At 47.3% G+C, this 23,668-nt stretch overlaps 1 protein-coding gene across 1 annotated transcript; it reads right to left on the bottom strand.

Annotated features, from left to right (window-relative positions):
- Positions 1 to 3,431: 3,431 nt before the first annotated feature.
- On the bottom strand, positions 3,432 to 8,909 carry LOC123395982 (ethanolamine-phosphate cytidylyltransferase-like). The gene is made up of 9 exons (XM_045091006.1): positions 8,248 to 8,909; positions 7,535 to 7,770; positions 6,813 to 6,994; positions 6,098 to 6,169; positions 5,846 to 5,913; positions 5,553 to 5,673; positions 4,658 to 4,723; positions 4,437 to 4,559; positions 3,432 to 3,850 (listed from the first exon to the last, which is right to left on the bottom strand). The coding sequence occupies exons 1-9, from the start codon at positions 8,571 to 8,573 to the stop codon at positions 3,779 to 3,781; spliced, it is 1,266 nt and encodes a 421-aa protein (XP_044946941.1). The 5' UTR covers positions 8,574 to 8,909; the 3' UTR covers positions 3,432 to 3,778.
- Between the last annotated feature and the right edge of the window lie 14,759 nt (positions 8,910 to 23,668).

Below are 23,668 nucleotides of genomic sequence, written 5' to 3'. Positions count from 1 at the left end.
AGGCCACTAACGCTCGGGTTCTAGGAAGACCAACGCTCTTTCCCTTCGCCTAAAGTCAAGATTGGTGGGCTAATAATCGGCGAACAATTAGTCGCTCAAACTGCGGTAACAAAAGCTGCGGAGTTAGAATCGAAGAAGACGCCATATGTAACAACTACACAACACACAACGGTTCATCAAGAATTTGAGCCTCTTGCATACTTGTCTTAGATCAAGCTGGTTGAGCTAATGAGGCCAAAGACCAACATCTACATGTTAATTGGTTGTTTGCATATTTCTTCACTATGTTATAGCATCTATAACCGAACGCCTCAAATGACCTCTCATATGCCCGTGGACGTGCCCACAGTGATCGAACAGGAGAGAGAAGAAAAAAAGTTGGCGCCAACCAAACCCTGCATATCATCTCAATACACTTGGACCGTCTGCAAACCCTCATATTAAGGACAAATATAAGGAGGATATAGGGGCTCGCGGACGCGTCCAATTAGTCCGTCACGTAGGACGCGGCCTCACCCCGGACCACCTTTTCTTTTTCTTTACTCATTCTTTTCTTTCTCTCCTTTTCTCTCCATCAGTCACATGCAAGTGACCTGACATGAGAAAAAAATGAAAAGTGTGGTCGCGCAAATGGACAAGTAAGGGACACGTCCGGTCATTGATCGGGAGCATCCGCAGATGTTTAGGGGGTCATATTTGCTAAGTTCGGCTGTAGATGCTCTTATAGCAACAACTCTACACATTATATTTGCCTGCTTGCATTGGTTGGGTTCGTACTACTGCAGGCTGTTTGGTTGCACACATGCACTGAGGTCAAATTTTATACCCTATATGGTAAGCTTGTCAACTACATCTTACACACCCTCACACCGACCACACCAACATAATAACGCTGCAATCGCGATGAACTAGACGATGACAATGTTCGGTCCACCTTGCCAACTTTGCATGCCTGCTTGAGCACGACTTTGAAGTAAGCATCCTCTCTTGAGAAACTCTACGTCTTTAGGGTGAGCTTAAGAAAGAAACACAACAACATAGTTAGTTGTGATTGGAATGATACATAGGCTTAAACAGGTGGTTCGTGAGCTAACCACGTTGTGGCATGTGCTCTACCTTCAAAAAATTGAGCAAGTCTCCTAACCCCATGAAGCGTTGCTCAGATCTCTGAGCTTGGACACTATGATCCACCTCGATCTCCACTTCATGAGATGCCATAGACCTAAGTTGGGGTGACCTCCTGTCCACAAAATTCAAACACCTACTTTGCAACAATGTTCAAGTACATCTTGTTCAAGCCCTTGTAAGCCCTCACCCCATTGGCTATGATTTTATACATCTTGTTAAGCACGAACGTGGATATAAACAGCTTCCATTTCATAGAGTCCCCTTGTCCTCCTCCTTTGTGGCTGTCTTTTGAGCAACAACACTGGACTGAGCCAGCACAAATGTTAAAGGCACAAATGTTGGAATGGTAAGAGACACCTCAAAAACATCTAGATCATGAGGCATCGGGTTGTCAATGGAAGGTTGAGAGTCCTAATGGATTGTGTGCTCATGTCCTACAACAAGGTTCTAACTAAACTCTTGTATGCTCATGTCCTACAAGCGTAAGCATCTAGTTCAACACAACAACTCAAATCATAGTAAGGAGTTCAACAAACTAGCACACATACTTGCATACTAGCATACTACCAATCCAACACCACTAGCTATCAATCTTTGTCAACATGAAAATAAATCCTAGCATGCTTCAAATCCATCACCACTAGCTACCAGAACATCACATTCACACGGATTGACGATGTACAATATGGTCAAAGATCTAACCCTATCACATGCTCACAGGTCTAATTAGAACGAGTATAGAGAAGGGGATAATTGAACTCGCAGACGCCATCGAAGCAGCTCAAAGGAGGCACGGAACACGTCGAAGAAAAGGAGGCCTCGAATGGCCACCACCTTCGTCAACCGATGGCCAAAGCAGGAGCGTCACTTGCTTGGTAGTCCTTGTCAATCCATGTCGAAGGGGAAGATCGAATGGCCACCACCTTCGTCAACCGATGGCCAAAGCAGGAGCGTCACTTGCTTAGTAGTCCTTGTCAATCCATGTCGGAGGGGAAGATCGAGAGGGAGGGAATGATGGCAGGAATTTTGACGGTAAGGTGAGGCAGGCTTTATAGGCCGACCGACTCAACGGGAGGTGATGCTAATTCCTCCCGCCGCTTTTCTGAAGACGCACATGAGCAGATGAGCTCCTGCATCTCCATCGACGCAAAAGGTCAACGTCACGTTTCCTTCCCCTGCATCCTTCGAGCCTGCCTCGCGAAAAGGGCTGAATCAGCCACTCCTAGCTAGGAGCTGCTTTAAAAACTATATGCCATGCAAAAAATCTGATGCAGCCCATCCAACCAAATGGCACGTTTTGTTTTCGCGTGGGGCTGGTTGCGCTGGATGCAAGCTACCAAACGCGTCACAAGTGGCTCCAAAATCTCCAGTATCTATCAGAGATCATCCGGTCTACTAGCAACCCACAAGATCCACCAACAGTTGCAAGGGAGAAACACAAAGCTGGAGTGACTGAGGATTCCATTTTTCAGGGGGCCATGATGAAATGAAATGCATTCAGGTGCAATGGAAGTGACCATCCATCTCTCCAGCTCTGGAGGAAAGCCTCTGTCGGGAGTGGTCGGTGAAACGTGCGGCAGCTCGATCTTCAGCTTGCCCCACACCTTATTGCTTTTGCCTGCTATAGTTGCTTTCTACTGCTACCCCACTCCATTATCCAGAAACCAAACCCCAATCCCGGATGCACGAAAATGAGGCGCACAATCTTAAGCCTGTGATGCCAAATATAGCAGTGCGTCCACAAATAAATCTTCCCAGGAAGTGAAATGATTTCCCACACGAAACAGAGACTCCAGTTCATCGACTCATGCAGCATGCCCATAGCCATCAAGAAAAGTAAGGAACAGGTTTCCAGATCCAAACGAGAGAGCCGAGACAGAGCAGGGAGGCAAAACAATGGCTAGAAACAGTGTAGGTCGCTCACAGGAGAGCATGCCCAGATGTGCTGTCTGGAGATCACAGGTAGCACATCCCTTTCATTCATGGCGAAGAACGTGCACCAGGCTGAACCAGCAAAGCGCGGCAACTTGGTAGCCTTCCAGTGTTCATGCTAGCGACCATTTTGTCAAGATTCAGTGATCTACATATCCACATCGTCATACCATCAGATACTGATATGTCACCAACCGCCAACCGATGTTGGAACCATTCGTCCAGGTGTACCATCAGATCGCAGTTGGTGTCACCGACCCACACGTACAATATCAGTTAGTCCATTTTCCAGCTCAAGGTCAGAACAGGACTCTCCAAATGTACTAGAAAAGGACTCGCACACAGTGCCCGCATATATCAGGAGGCATAAATAAAGCATCAACTGCAAGTAGTTATTCAACCTAACATTCATACTGTACCAGAGTTATGAAACTATAGGTCACAACTAAAACTTGAGCAGCGAAGGACCATAAACAGGGGCCCTAGACAGGGAAGATGGAGACTGGAAGTGAATGGAGGAAACACCTTCCCCCTCCAGCATCCTCACCTAAAATCACCACTACTGCCTGGATCTCACTAGGCGAGGTTTCATCACAAGCTACCTAAGCCTGTATCATCAACATGACAAAGATAACATGAAACAATAAACATGTGGAACACCTGATGGTTGGTTGCATTTGTGACGGGGTGTTAGTATCTCAAAACGTATGTTCACAAACTACTCTCCATTGACGAAGTTTTTACTCTCGTAGTACTTCTTCTCACTGGCTTCCTTCTTCTCATTCCGCTTCTGCACAAATCAATAACACAGAAGAAGTGAGTAAAAACCACACCAAATCAATGAACTAGCATAAATGGGAACCACATCAAAGAATAGAGCATAAGACATAGCAAGAAATATTGGTCCCAGGAGACAGATATTTAATGTACATAAGTACAAAACTACACAGAGGAGAAGGCTTCACCAGAGCATCAATTCACTATCATAACATCAGTATAAAACAGCTCACGTGTGCACATTATTGATAAGGAGACAAAAGGAAAATTACATTATTGATAAGAGACCAAACTCAACCCAGCAATTTGATACCCCCTCCATTCCTAAATACAAGTCTTTTAGAGATTCCACTAGACTACACACGGAGTAAAATGAGTGAATCTACACTAAAGTATGTCTATATACATCTGTATGTAGTCCGTAGTGGAACCTCTAAAAAGGCTTATACTCCCTCCGTCCGGAAATACTTGTCCTAGAAATGTATAAAATGGATGTATCTATAACTAAAATAAGTCTAGATACATCTATTTCTAGGACAAGTATTTCCGGACGGAGGGAGTATTTAGGAACGGAGGGAGTACAACACTATGGTAGTTACCTGGTAGGCTTCATGGTTAGAAACTATCCTCCTTATAATAGTGCTAGTAGTGATATCCAAAGGACTCTCCAATCTGTGGAAAATGCCCATATCCATTGGGACAGCGTATGGATGTGACTCATCCTGATAAGTGCCATGAGTGGCCATAGTAAATAATGAATGTTAAGTTCCACATTTTAATTTTCCAAGGAATATTACTGGGAAAAAATCTACTTAATTACCTTCGCAAAATCCATGTTCTCAGCAATTGTTCCTTGAACGACTAATGAAATATTAAATGTTGTAATCTGCACCAAAAAATGAAGTTAAGCTCCTGGCATAAAACCCCACATATATAACCTGGTATTCGTAGATAAAACTGCAGCTCATGCTTTTAAATGATTTGCTTCAATCCACGGTCCTGACATATATCTACCTAAAACCTAGCTGACAAAACTAAGTTTTGGGACCAAGCCAAAAAAGAAAGAATGTTTAATGAATCTAACTATGCTATCTTGTGAAAAAAAAAACTTGTGCTACCAAAGTAAAACTTGGGACCAAGCCAAGCCAGCACATTTTTCCATCAAAATTTAATACCTCATGTGGAATTATGAGTTTTATGGCACAACTCAAGTGTTATGAATGTATGAACGTATCCGTTTAGTAATTGGTACTATAAATACTAGAGTTGGTGGTGGCAGTGGCTATAATAACGACGGTGGTTTATTCACCCCTCCCGCCTACCTATTCAACGTTTCTACCTCCTTAGAAGAGCTAGAAGACTATTTTGGAAGAAAAAAACAACTCTCGGCAAATAAATACGTCAACACAAATCATGACAAGTATCACACTGAAGCGCAGCCAGACACAGCAGCAAAGCCACTGACATGGTGTGTAGACCAAGCACAGCTGCTGAGGCAGAGCCCAGCAGAGGTGAGGCCGTGGAGAAGGCAGACTGACCTAGCCTTACAAAGACAGCTCAATATGCTAGGATACATGTTTCTTATCCTTAGCAGAGTGTGGGCACTCAATGAGTAGTCTTAAGTGCAGTGTTCACGGAAATAGTACAATGAATACATCAAGCATTTTATCTACAATAAGATAATGTCATGGTTTAGAGTAGAGTAGACAACTCACCATGTCTTTTGAAATGTCCCATGGAGCACCAATTATTACTTCATCAACATAACGGCAGGCTAGGACACTCAAACTTCGCTCATGAAGATTCATGATTGGGCGATGTGGTCCTCGTGTAGAACTAACCAATATAATAAACATCAACAGCAAAATCTAGACTGAATATAATGTTAAATGAACTGAGCAGAGATGGTAGGCTTCAAAACAAATGCACATTGTAAACTTGGACAATTGAATACTGTACCTCGTAAAGGATTGGAAAAAGAAAAGAGGAAGTAACTATCTTATATTACCTTATTGTCTGATCCGTGTGAATACCAACAAGCAAGAAATCTCCAAGCCCTCGAGCAAGTCGCAATATCTACATAGAAGGAACTATAAATACAGAAGAAAGTTTGCAGTGCTATGATTTGGAAAGGAAAGTTTCAGTTTGCTTGATTGCTTCCTTGCAATAAGAAGAAGAAATAGAGAAGTAGAGCCAACATGCCAATATGGGAAGTGCGGCTGAATGCTGAGACAGATGATGTTTTCCTTCTTGTATTTACCTCAACATGACCAGCATGGAACAGATCAAATGCACCATCGATGTAAACTATCCGAGAATCTGGTCCTGGACCCTACATTGGTAAAGCTTACAGTCAACACAGAATGAACTGCAGCAAAAGTTTGGAAAGAGAGAAATAGTTTTATTCAGTTCAAAAGCACTTAGTATCACCACATTTACAGAAATGAAACAAACATACAGTTAACTGTATGCTCGTGTAATAGATAACTGAATAACAAACATTTTGTTTTTTTCTGATACTTTAAGGATTGAATTTTTTTTATTGTGGATGCAACAATCGCCTCTGAACTTGTGTAAGTACTACAAAACAATCTATTTATTGCTGCCACACTTATGCAATCAGATTGCAATCGACTAATCAACGGGCACGAGTTAACAGTAGAGCAGGCGTTCTGTACTCCCTCCCACCGAAGAAAATATCTTTATTATGTCCAATAACAGACGTTCCAGGAAGTTAAATATCTGTCATCGGAAATTTAGCATACCTTTGAACTACAAGAGGAACTCAAGGTAGCACTCTCACACAATCTCACCACGAAAGAAGTGCCGTTTTCAGAGGGACTAACATAGATGCCAATACCTAGAAGTTGCTTCTAAGATCAAGACTAGGTGCCAACTGCTAAGCCACGCCGTGGTGACTCGTAGAATATTCATCAAAGAACATAAACGATATTCAATTCACGAGAAAGTTATACCCTGCTATTTGAGAACTGAACTATCCGCCTAGATGTAGGAAGAAAATGAGATATTCTAGTTCCACTTCCAGACCCACTATCGTCAATCTTCTGACCATGCCCAGAACTGAACTGCCTCTGTAGTGAAGAGTGGTTGTGCCTATCAGAAACTGATCTCTCTCTAACACAAAGAAGCATTCTTCCTGCAACGAAAGATGATTGCACAGTGAGAATAAATATTTTCACTGCCGTAAGCAGTTTCTTTACTATAAATGACCAATTCACTGGTTCCCAAAAAATTCAACATAAATGTGTATTCCATGCGACCATAGCATCCTGGCCAGTAAATCGAATAATCATATAGCAGCAACTTTATGTTGCATGTGATGCCTGGAACAAGAAAAGGGTGGCTCTTAGGGACAACTTATTCGGTTGTCCCTTCCTTGCCCTCCTGATAATAAGGCACTATTTCAAGTGCTTTATAAAAATGGAGCCCCACGACAAATCAGGAAAGAAAATCTAGTGAATGATAGTCTCATCAACAAATAGGTTTCTAGTTGATCAAGAATCAATTGTAATATTGGTGATCACTACAAGATTTGGTTCTCAAATATAATTACAACTCAGAACTAGAGCCTAGATATCCTCTTGCCATAGAAGTTTCAGACTCCAATTTTGGTATGGTAAAGCAAACGTTAACAGTAAAGTACTACAGAAAAAGAAAAGAAAAGCAGAATCCGTACCGACAATGTCTGTTGTTGACACTCCCTCAGTTCTTTTAATCTGCTTATATCTGCCAGCATTTTTGGCAAGGGCATATGCGTCGGTGCCATCTGGGAGCAGGCAAGGATCGTCGCCATGGATGATGTAATCTATATTATACTCGGTGAATAGCTTGTTCATGAAGTCTTCAGTTATGGCATATGGCGCATCTGGAATAACATCATCCACCCATTTCACTGCACCCACCATCACCATTCTGTATTACACAGAAAAGGAAACATTAGAAATAGCAAATTGCAGATTGTTATTATTGTGCATACCACCCACAACGTTGGTTACATTAGAGTTTATAGGACAATTAGTGGGAAATGGAAAAAAATGTAAGTAAAGTGGTACATGATTTGCACACACATTTTCGATTTGGATATTTAGCGCATTGTCAGTCTATCCACTGCCCATAAATCCATTTAATATCATAAATGGAACACAAATTGTGAAGTACAATTCAAATCTCGTATGCCATGCAGCAATAGTTTCTCCAGCAATTTCTACAGGCCAAGCATAGTTGAAGCGTTAACATCGTAGCATCTACTCGCTCGGGGGTTAAAATACAAAAAACGCAATGAAATGCTGGAGCAAGCTGTGTGTGTGATGCGTGAGAACACGTCACCACGTGCGGGAGTTGAAAAGGCGACAGCCGCTACATAAAGGGCTGCGGTAATTAACGACCCACCTCTCGTTGAGCGGCGTGACGGGCGGCCCCTTGTTGGCGGTGATCTCGTCGTCGCTGACGACGCCGACGATGAGCTGGTCGCCGAGCGCGCGCGCCTGGCGCAGCGCGTTGCAGTGGCCGTAGTGCATCATGTCGAAGCAGCCGTCCATGTAGACGCGCACGGGGCGGCGGCGGCGGCGGAACCGGCGCCGCAGCGCGTCGAGCGGGGGAAGCCCCGGGACGGCCACGGGCCCGGCGACGTGGAGCGCCACGACGGCCGCGCCCAGCACGATCCCGCCGATCGCGCACGCCACAGCCAGCCTGGCCTTGCTGCTCCCGGCCTCCATGGTGACAGGCAGGCAGAGTGGGGGAGTGAGAGTGCGCGTGCGGGGGTGAGTGGTGGCGGGATCTAGGGTTAGGGGTGCTTGGGGCGTGCGGCTCGGGGGGCAATCACCATGAGAGGAGGTTGAGGAGGTGTGGTGATGGCGGCGACGAAAGCGGGCTGCGAATGCGGTTCCGGTGTGACTTCGCCGCGTGTGCGTAGCGGCCTTGCGGTTTAGCAGGGAGGCGGGAGCCTCTGTCGCGTGGGACCGCTGTGTCAGTGGTCCCTCTACGCACGCGTCGCTCCGCCATAGCCTAGCGGAGCTATCATGGTCGGCACACGCGTCGGCACAGGGGGTCTTGCTCTTGCCGACTTCCCGCCAGGGCTGGTTGTTGTAGATTCAGGATATTTGTCGACGTTATCCTAAAAGAAAAAGAAAAATATTTATCGACATTATGTACGGTCGCCTTCACCATCCGTTCAACGCCCCAACCCCGATGCATTTTTCACTGCTACGAATAAGTCGGGAAATCATCGGCCTGGTCAGCCGTACGATCTGATGGTGGAGGTGTCTGTTGGATCGTAGCATAATTCCGATTTTCTTTTTGTATTCCTGACATCGCAGTTTTTCACGGCAGCATTCAGGGACGCAGCTTTCATGGCAACGACGTCATCGACGTTCCATTGCAACCCGTCGACGGAGTTTCGACGACCCTTTGGTGTGCCTGACTGCACCTGTGACGCGCTTCACTGCAACTTCGACGGTTCTATTGCAATCCCGACGAAGTTTCCACGACCCTCCGACGTGCATCACTGCAGCTCCGGCGAAGCTTCACTGCAGCTCCGGCGATGCTTGCATATCCGGAGAGACCGCCGACACACAGCACCACGCCCCGTTGCATTGCACTCGAGCTCCGTCGCTCACCGACTTGTTTCACTGCACTGCAGCTCCGTCGCTGACGCACGATCCCGAGATCGTTGAACTGCAGTTCCGTCACCGACGCGAAGCACCATTGCCGTTGCAGTGCAGCTCCTCCACCGACCACCAGCGTGTTGCATTGCATCTACTCCATCGCGGCGCGGCAGCAGCCCGTTGAACTGCAGCTCTTCCGCCAGCTTCACTTCAGCAACCGGACTGATTTGTTGTGTGTCGGTGGAACAAGAGCTATCGGAGCGCAGAAATCCGTGAGTACTGTGACGGAGATCCACGACTGGGAGAAAGATAGGGGATGAACAAAAAAGGCGGGGATGCAGCACGATGGTGACGGGATACAGCAGGGCGGGCGACGGGATACGACACGGCAGACGATGGGATGCTACGACGGTGTTGTGATGAAGCACACGGCGGCGAGACGACGATGGTGCTGGGCGAAGCATGCGACGATGACGACATGCTGCGACGAGTATGCAGCACGCCGGCGGCGAGCTGCTCCAACCCAGCAGTAGCGAGGCCATGGTGGATGCACGCGGCGACGACGAAGCACATGAAAGAGAGAAGCGAGTGCGGTTCATGGCACAGAGCGGCCGAAGAAGAAAAGGGGATCTGGCTCAGGAAAGGATAAGGAAATAGAGCGTGGGCGGTAGGCGGGCTCTATGACACGTGGCGAGCATAGAAAGCGGTTTATGTCAGACTAAAATCAGTCGGCTTAATATAAGCATTTTCCATTTTTCAATGCTTTAAGAGCAACCCCAACGCGCCGACCCATTTCATTCGCGCGCATTTGTTTTGGTCGTGATAGACAGAAAAGTTGGCCTAACACGCTAACCTAAACAGACGCGCGTCCGCTTGCCGACCCATTTCCAGACCATTTTTCAGTCTGCTTTGCGTCGACGCGGACACAAGACGCGCGCGGCGCCCGTCTACTCCTTCCCCTCGTCTGCTAGTCGATGGCACATTGGTCATCTTCTCCCACCCATATCGACAGTAAACTCTCGGTTGACCTCTGCCCCGTCGACGCCGTTGCCCATTTGCCGGTGCCAACGCACCTTCCCCCAACGTCACCATCTCGCCGCCACAACCGTCGCCGTCGTCGGGAATTCTCCAGGCCAGCCACCTGGTCCAAGGGAGGCACGCATCTCTTCGCCGGCCAGCTCCTTCGACAACGTCCGCAAGGTGCTCGACAGTTTGCCAAGGTACAAAATGGACAATGCCGATGAGTTCTTTTTCCATAATTTCCTTTGCGACTCCAACGATTTCTCATCTAATGATGAGGAGGAGATCCTGGTTGCCGTTTTGGTTCATCGCCACCTTAATAGCCAGCCACCGTTGTTCCGTGGCTCAATCCCGGGACACCTTCCGGCGTTGAATCGTAACCGAGAAAGCAGTCATTTTCTTATTTGGAAGGACTATTTTGACACAACCGATCCGTTGTTAAAACATCAAAAATTTCGGCGACGCTTCCGTATGGCTAGGCATGTTTTCAACCGTATTATAGAGTGGGTCATCGAATATGATAACTATTTCGAGTGCAAAGAGGACATCCTTGGAAAGATTGGCTTCTCATCTTATCAGAAATGCACTGCAGCCCCCCGGATGCTTGTGTACGGAGTGCCCGATTATCTCATTAATGAGTACATCTGTATGAGCGAGTCTACATGCCTAGAGTCCATGTGCAGGTTCTGCAAGGCTGTGATTGTTGTGTTTGGCCCTGAGTACTTGAGAGATCCGACTCCTCAAGATACAGTCCACTTGTTGGCGATGAATGCCAGCTGGGGCTTCCCAGGGATGCTTGGTAGCTAGACTGCATGCATTGGGAGTGGAAGAACTACCCTGCCGCTTGGCAAGGGCAGTATATGGGTCATGTCACGACTTGCACTGTCATACTTGAGGCCGTGGCCTTACAAGATCTCTGGATTTGTCACTCTTTTTTCGGCATGGCCGGATCACATAATGATATCAACGTGCTTCAACGCTCACCGATGTTTGCAAGGCTTGCAGAAGGCAATAGCCCTCCGGTGAATGTTACCATCAATGACCACAACTACGACAAAGGATACTACCTGGGTGACAGTATCTATCCTAAGTGGACCACTATTATGAAGACAATCTCCGACCCTGTCGGAGAGAAGAGGAAAAGATTTGCCCAAGAGTAAGAGAGTGCTAGGAAGGATGTCGAGCGTGCCTTTGTTGTTTTGCAATCTTGATGCGGCATTGTTTGGTACCATGTTAGGACTTGAAGCACCAAGAAGCTGTGGGAGGTGATGACAACTTGTGTGATTATTCATAATATGATCATAAAAGATGAGCGTTCGGAATGTATCTATGATCAAGGGATTCAGTTTCAGGATGAGAATGTTGTGCGTGAGCATGGAGGAGCAGCAACGTTTGAACAGTTCGTTCAATTTCATTATGAAATGCATGATTGGAAAACTCACATGTAGCTGCAAAATGATTTGGTTTAGCGTATATGGGCTCATGTTGGCAACCAATAGATGTATCTTTTTTCATATGTATTTGATACAATTTAGTGTTTATTCGGTTTGTAACACTATATTATTCATTTGAAAACTATGCTTTATTTGATTGTGAAACTATGATATTTTTTATATGTCTACTTGTCAAATAATACAAACGTGTGCATATTTGTTAAAAAAGGAAGGCTGGTCGGCCACGCCGATAAATATGGGTTACGGACGTTGGCGCATTGCCAACCCAAATTTTAAACTGGATGGATGCCGAGCGAACGGCCGATCCAAACGAACAAAAAAAGGATAAAGTATCGTCCATTTGGGTCGCCATGTTGCAGTTGCTGTGATACCTCGCCTCTAAATACTCACTCTATTTCAAAATAAAGTGCATACATACTACTCTGTTTCGAATTATAATACTTCATTCGTCTCACAATATAAGAACGTTTTTCAAGCTTTAGCTACCTTTATGGACGTTCTTATATTGTGGGATGGAAGAAGTATGTTATAACGTTTTCATAAATCGAATATATATAGACGTGTTCTGATGTATTTGTTCACTCATTTCATATGAAAATATCCAAAACATTTTATAATTCTAAACCATGGGAGAAGTTTTTCTTAAAAGTCAAACCATAGAAGCTTCGATCAAGTCTGTGAGGAAAAACATTTACAAATAGAATATTGAATGCTTTCTTCCTGACCTAAATTGTCTTAATTTATTTACATAAGAAGTATCTCATTAAATTCATCATAAGATGTAGTTTCATTTTATATATTTAGTATTTACAGATATAAATAGTTTTTCTATATGTTTGGTCAAAGTTTACAAGCCTTGAATTTTCAAAATATTCATACTTCATTATGCAACAGAAGGAGTATGATGATGCTCGAGAAGTACTTTTTTCATCGGATAAAATTTAGGGCATGTATGATGGTTGATAAAATAGTCTTATTTGAAGTCCGTCATGTAATTTAGAGAAAAATAATATGAATTATTTTATATTCTTACCTCTGATAATTAAACATTTCAAATATGTACTAACACGTATTATCTTCTATTTTTAAATAGCTAAAACCCATTACTCATTTTTTTCTCTTCATGCAACAATACCACATCATCAAGTCATGCATGTAGTCATAAATTACATTTTTCATTAGTCTCTTCATGCAAAACATACCCTCATGCATAATTGTTTTCTAGGTAATTAACCAAGACATTTTTATAATGGTTTTTGCATTAACATTAGTTTTCTAACATTTATTCATATATTTTTAAACAAGTTTTCTGCAGCAACGCGCGGAGCATCGTCTAGTTACTAACAAGAAAAAAGTCCACTACTACTGACCTTCCACCCAGCCTTGGTAGCTTGCTACTGCTCCGACCACATTGATTAACCGGCATGTATTCTTCTTTGTTGTTGTGTCTGTTCCCTCAGGGAAATGTCACGCGGTGTAATGGAGTCTGTGTAGCTTGCTACGACTCGTCTACACACGTTGTTGACCGACACCTGCTTTGTTGGGTTATGTATGCTTGTCCCTGTACGGATGTATCACTTGGGTTTATAACTAGTCATGTCGACCCGGGTTCTTTGTCGTTCGAATGCTAGCGACACATTCATATACGTGAGCCAAAATACGCAAACGGTCCCGGCCAAGATAAGGTGGAAGCCGTGGAGTTTACCCTGCATGAGGCCGCAAAGTGATGTGATGTGTTACATGTTGGGTTCTTATGACTTAGGATCGGGGTCCCGAGAGGGTAGTAATAAAAATTATATGCTTGTGAATCATGAAAAGAATTATTAAATTGATAGTTATATTGTTGAATTCCTTCATGATGCTATTCAAAATTATTACGAGGGATGAACATATGCCCGTAGGTGTTGCAATAATATCAAGTTTCCTCCCTATGTGTTCAAAGTTTTGAAGTCATGCTTGGTTTGCCTTCCTATGCAAGTTGATTCTTGTTACAATAAATTGTTTGCTTGCAAAATCCCTAAGTATAGGAAGCGCGTTAGACTTAAATGTGTTTGTCATGTGATTCATGATGCTCTCCTGCATGTTTCAATTACTACCTTCTTATATGAGTATCATTGAAATCATCATGCCTAGCTAAAAGACATTAAAGAGAATCACTTTATGGGATACAACCCAATACTTCTACCAACTGTTTTTGAGATTTCTCATGATTAAGCTAGTGTGGTAATCGTGTTTTATAGCTTTTATTTCAATAATGTGCAAAGTAAAGCCTTTGGGATAGTGTGGATACTTGTACGTTTAATTATGTGCAAAAATAGAAACTTTTGCATCCAGTATATGAATTGTGTGTTTTTACTGGAGCATTTTTTTTTGTAACTTTAACACTCAATTTCCATGCAAATTCTCTGCATTGTACTAATTTTTTAGAATTTTTAGAGTGACGGAATTATGGTGTTCTTTCACATCTTCACAAATGGTTCTCTTTTTCACACATTCAATTTTGCATGCATAGTGTCGTGGGTATAAGCCTGACAGTAGATGAGTAGGGTACGAAAGGATGGGCAGAGCCTTAGCTACGGCGAGGTTGTATGAGTTCAGGCCCCTCTACGGTGGAGGTAATAGCCCTACGTCTCAGTGCTCTTGGAGCTTGTTGTCGAGTGGAATATGGATTACAGTGAATTGCTAACCCTTGCACGAGTGGGGAAGGGTGGCTTATATAGAGTGCGCTACCCTTCACAACGGTTCGGTGCACAGGGGTGGAGTAGTGGCGAATAAATGCCTATGTTACAGGTAACGTATGTCTTAAATGCTAATAAAGGCACAGGGAAACGTACGACCGTTTCCCTCCAGGGGGTTACGATGTACAGAGTGGAATCCAGTCGGTTAGTTGATACACTCTGAATGCTCATCTCCGACTGGATGGTGGAGGATTCGTTACCGACTGGATGGTGGGAAGTCCTTAGTTCAGTCGGAACTGACTAAGGGCCTTATCCCTTATGAAGGGTAGTCCTTGGGTAGGACTTATAGGGCAGGCCTATGACCCTACCCTAGGACTATAACCCCATCATTAGTCCCCGAATGGATTGGGGTTGGAACGGCGAAGCGATGCTTGGAGTACGGATCCGACTGGTACGGATGCGACTTTGGCGTTGCTTGCCTCGATCCATTTTATCTTCTTTGACCAACGATCCGAGTGGATGAATTTGCGAAACGAACTGTCGGGGACCGAGTGCTTCCGTGGTATCTTTTGATGTGACCAGTCAACTGACAGCGGTGGATTTTCCGGGATCCTCATATTTCGGTTGCCGCGCGCTCAGCGGGGATGACGACATCGCACTCGAGTATTACCTGACGCCTCGATTCCCGCGCCTTCATCTTCTCCACTGATATCGCCGTGACCGGTCGGGGGATAAGATTTCGGTGCCACTTGCTAGTGACTCAGTCGGAACCTTATTTAAACCTCTGCGGCGAGGGTTTTTTCGTTACACTCGCCGGATAACTTGCCTTTGCTCCGCTTCTCTCGCCATCCCCTGCGCATCCCAAGCTCCTTCCCTCTCCTTCTCCCCCGCGAATCCGCAGCCTCCGCTATGACAAAGGGGCAGACTAGCAAGCTAGAGGCGCGGAAGAAGAAGGGGAAGGCGGCGGCTCCTGCTCAGCGGAGGCAGCGAGCGCTACCGGCGGGGTGGATCCAGGGGGATTTCCTCCCCTCCACAGTGACGGGGGAGAACTTGCTGGAGTTGGTGGAGCCCGGAATGATTGCGCACAAGTCGTGGAGGTCGCCAGAGGAGGGCGAGACTGAGCCGGCGCCCCGGGAGGGGGAGCGCGTCTTGCTGCTCAGCCACGTGCACCGAGGTTTCTTTCTGCCTCCTCATCCCTTTTTCAAAGGTATTATGAACCACTTCGGGGCGCAGCTCCACCATTTCCCCCCGAACGCCATAGCTCATCTCTCTGCCTTTGTCGTGTTGTGCGAATGTTTCATCGGCTGTCCTCCCCATTGGGGGCTTTTCAAACACATCTTCTCTGCTAGATCCCAAACTATCAAACGACTTAACCAGTCGGATGATAAAACTCACCTCCTCCAGCTCTGCGGAGGCTTAGGCTTCCAAAAGAAGAGTAAAAGTAGCTATCCTGCTCTTCAGCTGAGTGAATCTGTTAGGAACTGGCAGTCGACATGGTTCTACTGCCAGGACGTCGCTTGCCCGAATGCCACGACAGGACTGCCTCCCTTCAGCTTAGACCGACCGGCTCCGCCTAAGCAGCTCACGCTCACGAAGGCAGAGAAGATCCATATCCAGCCTCTGGTCGATGCGCTTGTAGATGTCGTCCCAAGGGGAGTCACCGGCATAGATTTGCTGGAGGTTTTCCTGGGTCGGCGTATCCAGCCCCTGCAAGCTCGACACCACGCCATGTGGCACTATACGGGGCCTGAAGACTCCACTCGGACTAATGTCGAGTGCGTGACCGGGGAGACGGTGCCGTCATGGGTCCTCAACATCACGGGCGCTTGCGAAAACCCTATAGGGGCCCGGCGAGTGAAGGCCTTCCGCGCGGACAACCCTCCTCCGAATGAGGTGAGTAAAACTTGTCGAGTGCATCCAATTGTCTTAGATTTATCGCTTTTTCTTGTTTTACCAACTGACGTATGATGTTGTCGACTGTATCTTGTGCAGACGTGGACCAACTGGTTCTCTCATGTCTCAAACGGGAATCTGGCCGAGGAGGAGGAAGGCAGCCAGGAGGGCAGCGTGGAGAGCGTCGAGTACGTCTCCGACAGTGGGGAGACGGAGGAGGAGTCCGAAGAAGAGGAGGAGGAAGATGAAGAGCAGAACTCGCCACCCCCACCGCCAGAGCTTCGAACCAAACGTCGTCATGAACCCGCGGCTCCTTCGGCCCCTCCAGCATCCTCGAGTGCCCTGCCAGCCGCTCCGGTGGTCCCGAGCGCCCCGCCAACCGTTTCCGTGGTTCCGAGTGCTCAGAGCACCAAGAGGACCAGGGACGCTGCTGCTGAGCCTGCGGGTCAGCCCTCTAAGGTGGCCAAACCGAGTGGCTCTAAGCCTCAGAAGGCTTTGCCGCGGATGAGGGTCACAGTTCCCGTCACCTCAGCGTAAGTGCATTGTTCTTTTAACTTCTTCCGGTATTCGATTGAACTCCTGCTTATTGGTCGAATGAATTTCACTCGGCAGAGTTGCCACCTCTGCCACCTCTCCGGCACGCCAGGGGGACGATCCCATGGACATGGACAACGTTGTCACATCCCAGCCAGGTGCGTCGTAGCGATTCTGAGAGTTTACATTATTGCATCACGAATTCTGTCTTTGGTCTTGCCTTTTTTTCCTGTGGTTTCACGCCGTTCGGTCGGGTTTCCCTCAGGGGTGATTTATGTGGAGGAGGGCGACCAAGGGAGGTCTGAGCAAGCTGCGGTGCCTGTCCTTGAGGCTGTTCCGCCGGTTACTACTCTCGCCATGGACGCGCCGTCAACTGAGGCGATGCCGTCGACTGAAACGGCGCTGATTGCTGTTGAACCGACTGGAGCAGGCCTTGGGATGCCCAAGGAGCCTCCTACGGTGCCAGGCCCGTCGACTGTCGAGTACAACGTCCAGCGCCTGCCAGAAGATCAGGTGGGAGCTGCCAAGGGGGCCATGGTGCAGGCGGAGCTGATGGCGGGAGAGGCCAAGAAAGCGTACGACTCCATCGCGTCCGTATACAAGCGAAGCTTGGAACTGCGGGACGATATCCGAGTAAGTGGGCTAGTAAGTATTTACTTTCCTCCTGTAACCCACTGGGTGTTTGATCAATGCACTCAGATTTTTGTATGATTGTTTTGCAATGGGTTCACTCTTAGTGAACCCAGTGGGTGTAGTCCCCGAGACTTCTGTCGAGTGCTTGCACCGGCGGTTGTCTTTATGCACATGTTCTTTAACTTGATCAGATCAAAAATTAATCTGTTCGAATGTTAGCAGTGGGGGCACTCCGAGTGTACCTACTAGATGAGTCCCCGAGAGTAATTTTACTCAGGTCGGGTAGTAGTAACCTCATAGGCTTGTTTTTTGTCATGTATCTCAATAGGGCGGACCTGTTTGAGCTTCATGCCAGTGGGGTCACTCTTAGTGAACCCACTGGGTGTAGTCCCCGAGACCGCTGTCGACTGCTTGTGTCGGCAGGGGTCTGAAGAACTTAGAATGTATATTGTTGTCCTTGTTGAATTTGTCTGATCGTCTCTTGGCGCTGACTTGCAGAAAACTTGCGAGATGGGAGCAGCGTACGAGACTCTGAGGGCGGAAAAGGTGCAGTTTGCTGGGGAACTGGATGCAGCAATGGTTGCCTTGGCTGGTATGAAGGATGTCTTGGCTGAACGAGAAAAGTCCTTGGAGGAGGCCCGTGAGGAAACAAGGTGTTGACTGCTAAAGTGGATAAAATGGGGAAACAAAGGACCGAGATGATGGGACAAATGAAAGTGTTGAACAGGCGGTGCATAGCATAGGAAAATTATGTCAGTGACTGGGCCCGGAAGATGATAGCGCTTCTCGGTGGTAAGTTCTGTTCTTCCGAGTGCTTGTGGACTGTGCATTTCATTCTGCGCTGACTATTTGCTCGTCCTGTCTCTGCAGATTTTTGCATGGACGCTGAGGTTGAAGCAGCCGACGTTGAGCGGTCGATTCTTGCGAACGTTCCACTCGGCGAGGATGCCAATCGAGATATGCTCCGAGCGCACATTCGCCTGGGCAAGGTGGGGCCTTTCATCGGTCGACTGAGAGAGGCCGTCGGCCGAATCGACAAGGAGCTTTGGCCGGAAGACGAGTCGTGGCACGAGATGGAAGGCTTGATGACTCGGCTGGAGGAGGTCCCGAACCGAGTGCAGGCGTGGAAGAAGTCTGCGGCTCACTGTGGTGCAGACGTCGCTCTGTCGCTGGTCCGAGTGCACTGCAAGGAGGCTCGGGAAGAGGAACTGAAGGCGTTGCACGTCGCCAACACGAAAAAGCTTTGATTCGAAGACTTCATGGAGACCTTCCTTGAGAGCGCCACTCGCATCGCCGACGGGATCGACCTCGACACATTCGTGGAGCCTGCCAGTCCCATCGCCAGTCTTGACGACGTTTAAGAAATTTTTTTACCTCGGTATGCCGAGTGTTGGTTGTAAGAAACTTTGGCCACTGCTGTTGGCCGTCACATTCATGGTTCGGTGTGGATAAGCTTGATCTACACCGAGCCAACTATCCTTAGGTGAACTTTGAATGTGAATCAAATCTTTTTCTCTTCTTTTGCCAAAGAGTTGTTCATACGATTTTGGCTTGTGTTGTTTGTTTGGCGTTTCTTGGTGAAGCCAATGGAAAACATGCGGAGCATGTAATTGTCAGTTGTTTTGACATCTGCATGAGCCTCACTGAGGGTCTGCTGAGTCTCCGAGTGGATCTGTAGGAGACACTCGAAGGCAATAGAGTACTCAGGCGATTCGGGATCGCGGCTAAGTCTTCGAGTGCGACTGTCAGGTCGTACTCGGAGCGAGTTGTTACTCATGTAATTGTCAGTGGTCTTGACATCTACATGATCCTCAATGAGGTTCTGCTACTCATGTAATTGCCAGTGGTCTTGACATCTACATGAGCCTCAATGAGGGTCTGGTACTCATGTAATTGTCAGTGGTCTTGACATCTACATGAGCCTCAATGAGGGTCTGCTAAGCCTCCGAGTGGATCTGTGAGGTACACTTGAAGGAAGCTTTCTATTTAAGCGATTCTTGATCGCAGACAAGTCCTCGAGTGCATTGTTAAGTGCACACTCGGAGAAAGTGTGTAGTTAGGCGATTCGTGATCGCAGCTAAGTCCCCGAGTGTGACGTTTAGTGCACACTCGGAGAAAGTTTGTACTTAGGCGATTCTTGATCGCATCTAAGTCCCCGAGTGCGACGTTTAGTGCACACTCGGAGAAAGTTAATACTTAGGCGATTCGTGATCGCAGCTAAGTCCCCGAGTGCGACGTTTAGTGCACACTCGGAGAAAGTTGATACTTAGGCGATTCGTGATCGCAGCTAAGTCCCCGAGTGCGACGTTTAGTGCACACTCGGAGAAAGTTGATACTTAGGCGATTCGTGATCGCAGCTAAGTCCCTGAGTGTAACGTTTAGTGCACACTCGGAGAAAGTTGATACTTAGGCGATTCGTGATCGCAGCTAAGTCCCCGAGTGCGACGTTTAGTGCACACTCGGAGAAAGTTGATACTTAGGCGATTCGTGATCACAGCTAAGTCCCGGAGTGTAACGTTTAGTGCACACTCGGAGAAAGTTGATACTTAGGCGATTCGTGATCACAGCTAAGTCCCCGAGTGCAACGTTTAGTGCACACTCGGAGAAAGTTGATACTTAGGCGATTCGTGATCGCAGCTAAGTCCCCCGAGTGCGACGTTTAGTGCACACTCGGAGAAAGTTAATACTTAGGCGATTCGTGATCGCAGCTAAGTCCCCGAGTGCGACATTTAGTGCACACTCGGAGAAAGTTAATACTTAGGCGATTCGTGATCGCAGCTAAGTTCCCGAGTGCGACGTTTAGTGCACACTCGGAGAAAGTTAATACTTAGGTGATTCGTGATCGCAACTAAGTTTTTTTTTGAGACCGGAGTCTGCGACCGCGAAAGAATTTTGAATCTGCAAAAACTCAATCTGCTTTGTATTATTTCACCGATACTTGTTCTTTACATTGCTTCAGTCGACGGTCACGTGTAGAAACACTTCAGGAGATCTCCGTTCCATGCTCGCGGCTCATCCGTTTCCCTGTCGATGTTGTAGAGTCGGTATGCTCCGTTGTTCAGCACCTTGGAGATGATGAAGGGTCCTTCCCAGGCGGGAGCCAACTTATGAGGTCTCTGCTGATCCACTCGGAGCACCAGGTCGCCTGCTTGGAATGTATGACTCCTGACGTGTCACGCGTGAAAACGCCGCAGATCTTGTTGCTAAATGGTTGAGCGAGTTAGTGCCATCTCGTGCTCCTCTTCTAGAAGATCCACTCCATCTTGCCTTGCTTGTTCTGCTTCAGCTTCGGAGAAGAGTTCAACTCGTGGAGCGTTGTGAAGCAAGTCACTCGGAAGGACTGCCTCTACTCCGTAAACGAGGAAGAACGGGGATCGCCCTGTAGATCTATTTGGGGTTGTGCGGAGACCCCAAAGCATCGAAGGCAGCTTGGTGACCCATGCGCCAGCAGCATGTCCCACCTCTCGCAGGAGTCGAGGCTTCAAACCTTGCAGAATAAGTCCATTCGCCCGCTCTGCTTGCCCGTTTGTTTGGGGATGCACCACAGATGCAAAATCCACTCGGATACCTTGACCTGTACAGAAACCTTTGAATCTGTCCGAGTCAAAGTTTGTTCCGTTGTCAGTGATTATGCTGTGAGGTACTCCGAATCTGGAGATGATGTCCCTGACAAACTTGATGGCCGTTAGGGCGTCGAGCTTCTTGATGGGCTTGGCTTCGATCCACTTTGTGAACTTGTCGACTGCCACCAACAGATGTGTGAATCCCCCTTGGCCTGTCCTGAATGGACCGACTGTATCTAATCCCCATACTGCAAACGGCCAAACAAGAGGGATTGTCTTCAACGCAGATGTTGGTTTGTGGGATTTGTTAGAGTAGAACTGACAGCCTTCACATCGGTCGACCATATCTTTCGCCATTTCATTCGCCTGCAGCCAGAAGAAGCCAACTCTGAATGCTTTGGCGATGATTGCTCTTGAAGAGGCGTGATGACCACAGGTTCCCGAGTGAATTTCTTCCAGGATTAACTGTCCCTCCTTAGGGGAGATGCATCGTTGAAGGACGCCTGAAACGCTTTCCTTGTACAACTGGCCATCGATGACAATGAACGACTTTGACCTGCGGACGATCTGTCTGGCTTGGACTTCGTCTTTCGGTAATTCTTGCCTCAGGATGTATGCAATGATCAGCACAGTCCAGTCGGGGATGACAGCAAGAATCTCCATGATCAAATCAACCACAGCAGGTACGTCGACTTCAGTCAGATCTGTCGAGCTCTTTGGTTGTACTGGTTCCTCTGTGAAAGGATCTTCTTTAACTGAGGGAAGGTGGAGGTGCTCGAGGCAGATGTCACTCGGGACTGGTCTCCGAGTGGACCCGAGTTTTGCCAACTCATCAGCTGCTTGGTTTTTCAGTCGCGGAACGTGGTGGAGTTCCAGACCTTCAAACTTTTTCTCGAGCTTCCTCACTGCATTGCAGTACGTGGTCATGGTGGGGTTCCTGATGTCCCACTCCTTCATCACTTGATTGACCACCAAATCTGAATCGCCATAGACCATCAGGCGACGGACGCCGAGTGAGATGGCCATGCGCAGTCCATAAAGGAGAGCTTCATACTCTGCCTCGTTGTTGGATGAATCAAAGTGTATCTGCAGCACATACTTGAGTTTGTCGCCCTTTGGCGATAGGATCACAACGCCAGCGCCGGAGCCATTCAACATCTTGGACCCATCGAAGAACATTGTCCAATGAGCCGAGTAGATGTGGGTCGGTTGCTATTGTTCTACCCATTCTGCTATGAAGTCAGCCAGAGCTTGAGACTCTATAGCTTTCTTGGCCTCGAACTTGATGTCGCAGTACAACATCTCCATTGCCCACTTCGCCACTCGGCCTGATGCGTCCCGATTGTGGAGGATTTCCGACAACGGAGCATCAGAAACGACGGACACCGAGTGGTCTTGGAAATAATGAGCCACCTTCTTCGCAGTCATGTAAATCCCGTAGATAAGTTTTTGATAGTGGGGATACCTCTGCTTGGAAGGAGTCAGGACTTCGGAGACGTAATACACTGGCCACTGAACTTTGTATGCTTTGCCTTCTTCTTCTCGTTCGACTGTGAGAACAGTACTGACGACTTGATTTGTAGCCGCGATGTACACAAGAAGGGGCTCTTTACTGAGCGGAGCAGTAAGAACCGGCTGGGTGGAAAGTAGGACTTTGAGGTCGTCGAATGCGACTTGGGCTTCGTCTGTCCACTCGAAAGTATCTGATTTCTTCATGAGTCGGTACAGAGGAAGCGCCTTCTCGCCGAGTCGACTAATAAACCTGCTCAAAGCCGCTAGGCAACCTGTGAGCCTTTGAACATCGTGTATTCTGAGCGGCCGCTCCGTTCGGACGATGGTCCCGATCTTTTCGGGGTTGACATCGATCCCTCGTTCGGAAACGAAGAAACCGAGTAACTTTCCGCTGGGAACACCGAATGAACACTTGGCTGGGTTGAGCTTGATATCGTACCTACGAAGGTTGGCGAATGTTTCTGCCAAGTCAGTCAGTAGGTCGGAACCTTTGCGTGACTTGACTATGATATCATCCATATACGCCTCCACATTCCGACCGATCTGGTCGAGGAGGCATTTTTGGATCATGCGCATAAAGGTTGCTCCTGCATTCTTCAAACCAAATGGCATAGTGATGTAGCAGAAGCACCCGAATGGGGTGATGAAGGCTGTTTTTAATTCATCGGGGCCATACAGACGGATCTGATGATAGCCCGAGTAGGCATCAAGAAATGACAAACGCTCGCAACCCGCAGTCGAATCGACAATTTGATCGATGCGGGGGAGCGGAAAATGGTCTTTCTGGCAGACCTTATTGAGATGCTTGAAGTCGATGCACATTCGGAGCGACTTGTCCTTCTTGGGCACCATGACAACATTGGCGAGCCACTCGGAGTGGTGAACCTCGCGAATGAAGTTGGCTGCCAAAAGCTTGACCA

Source organism: Hordeum vulgare, chromosome 5H (assembly GCF_904849725.1).
Source record: "Hordeum vulgare subsp. vulgare chromosome 5H, MorexV3_pseudomolecules_assembly, whole genome shotgun sequence".
NCBI classification, from domain to species: Eukaryota; Viridiplantae; Streptophyta; class Magnoliopsida; order Poales; family Poaceae; genus Hordeum; species Hordeum vulgare.
The sequence above is the reverse complement of the archived record's forward strand: the minus strand, read 5'-3'. Positions and strand labels throughout refer to the sequence as shown.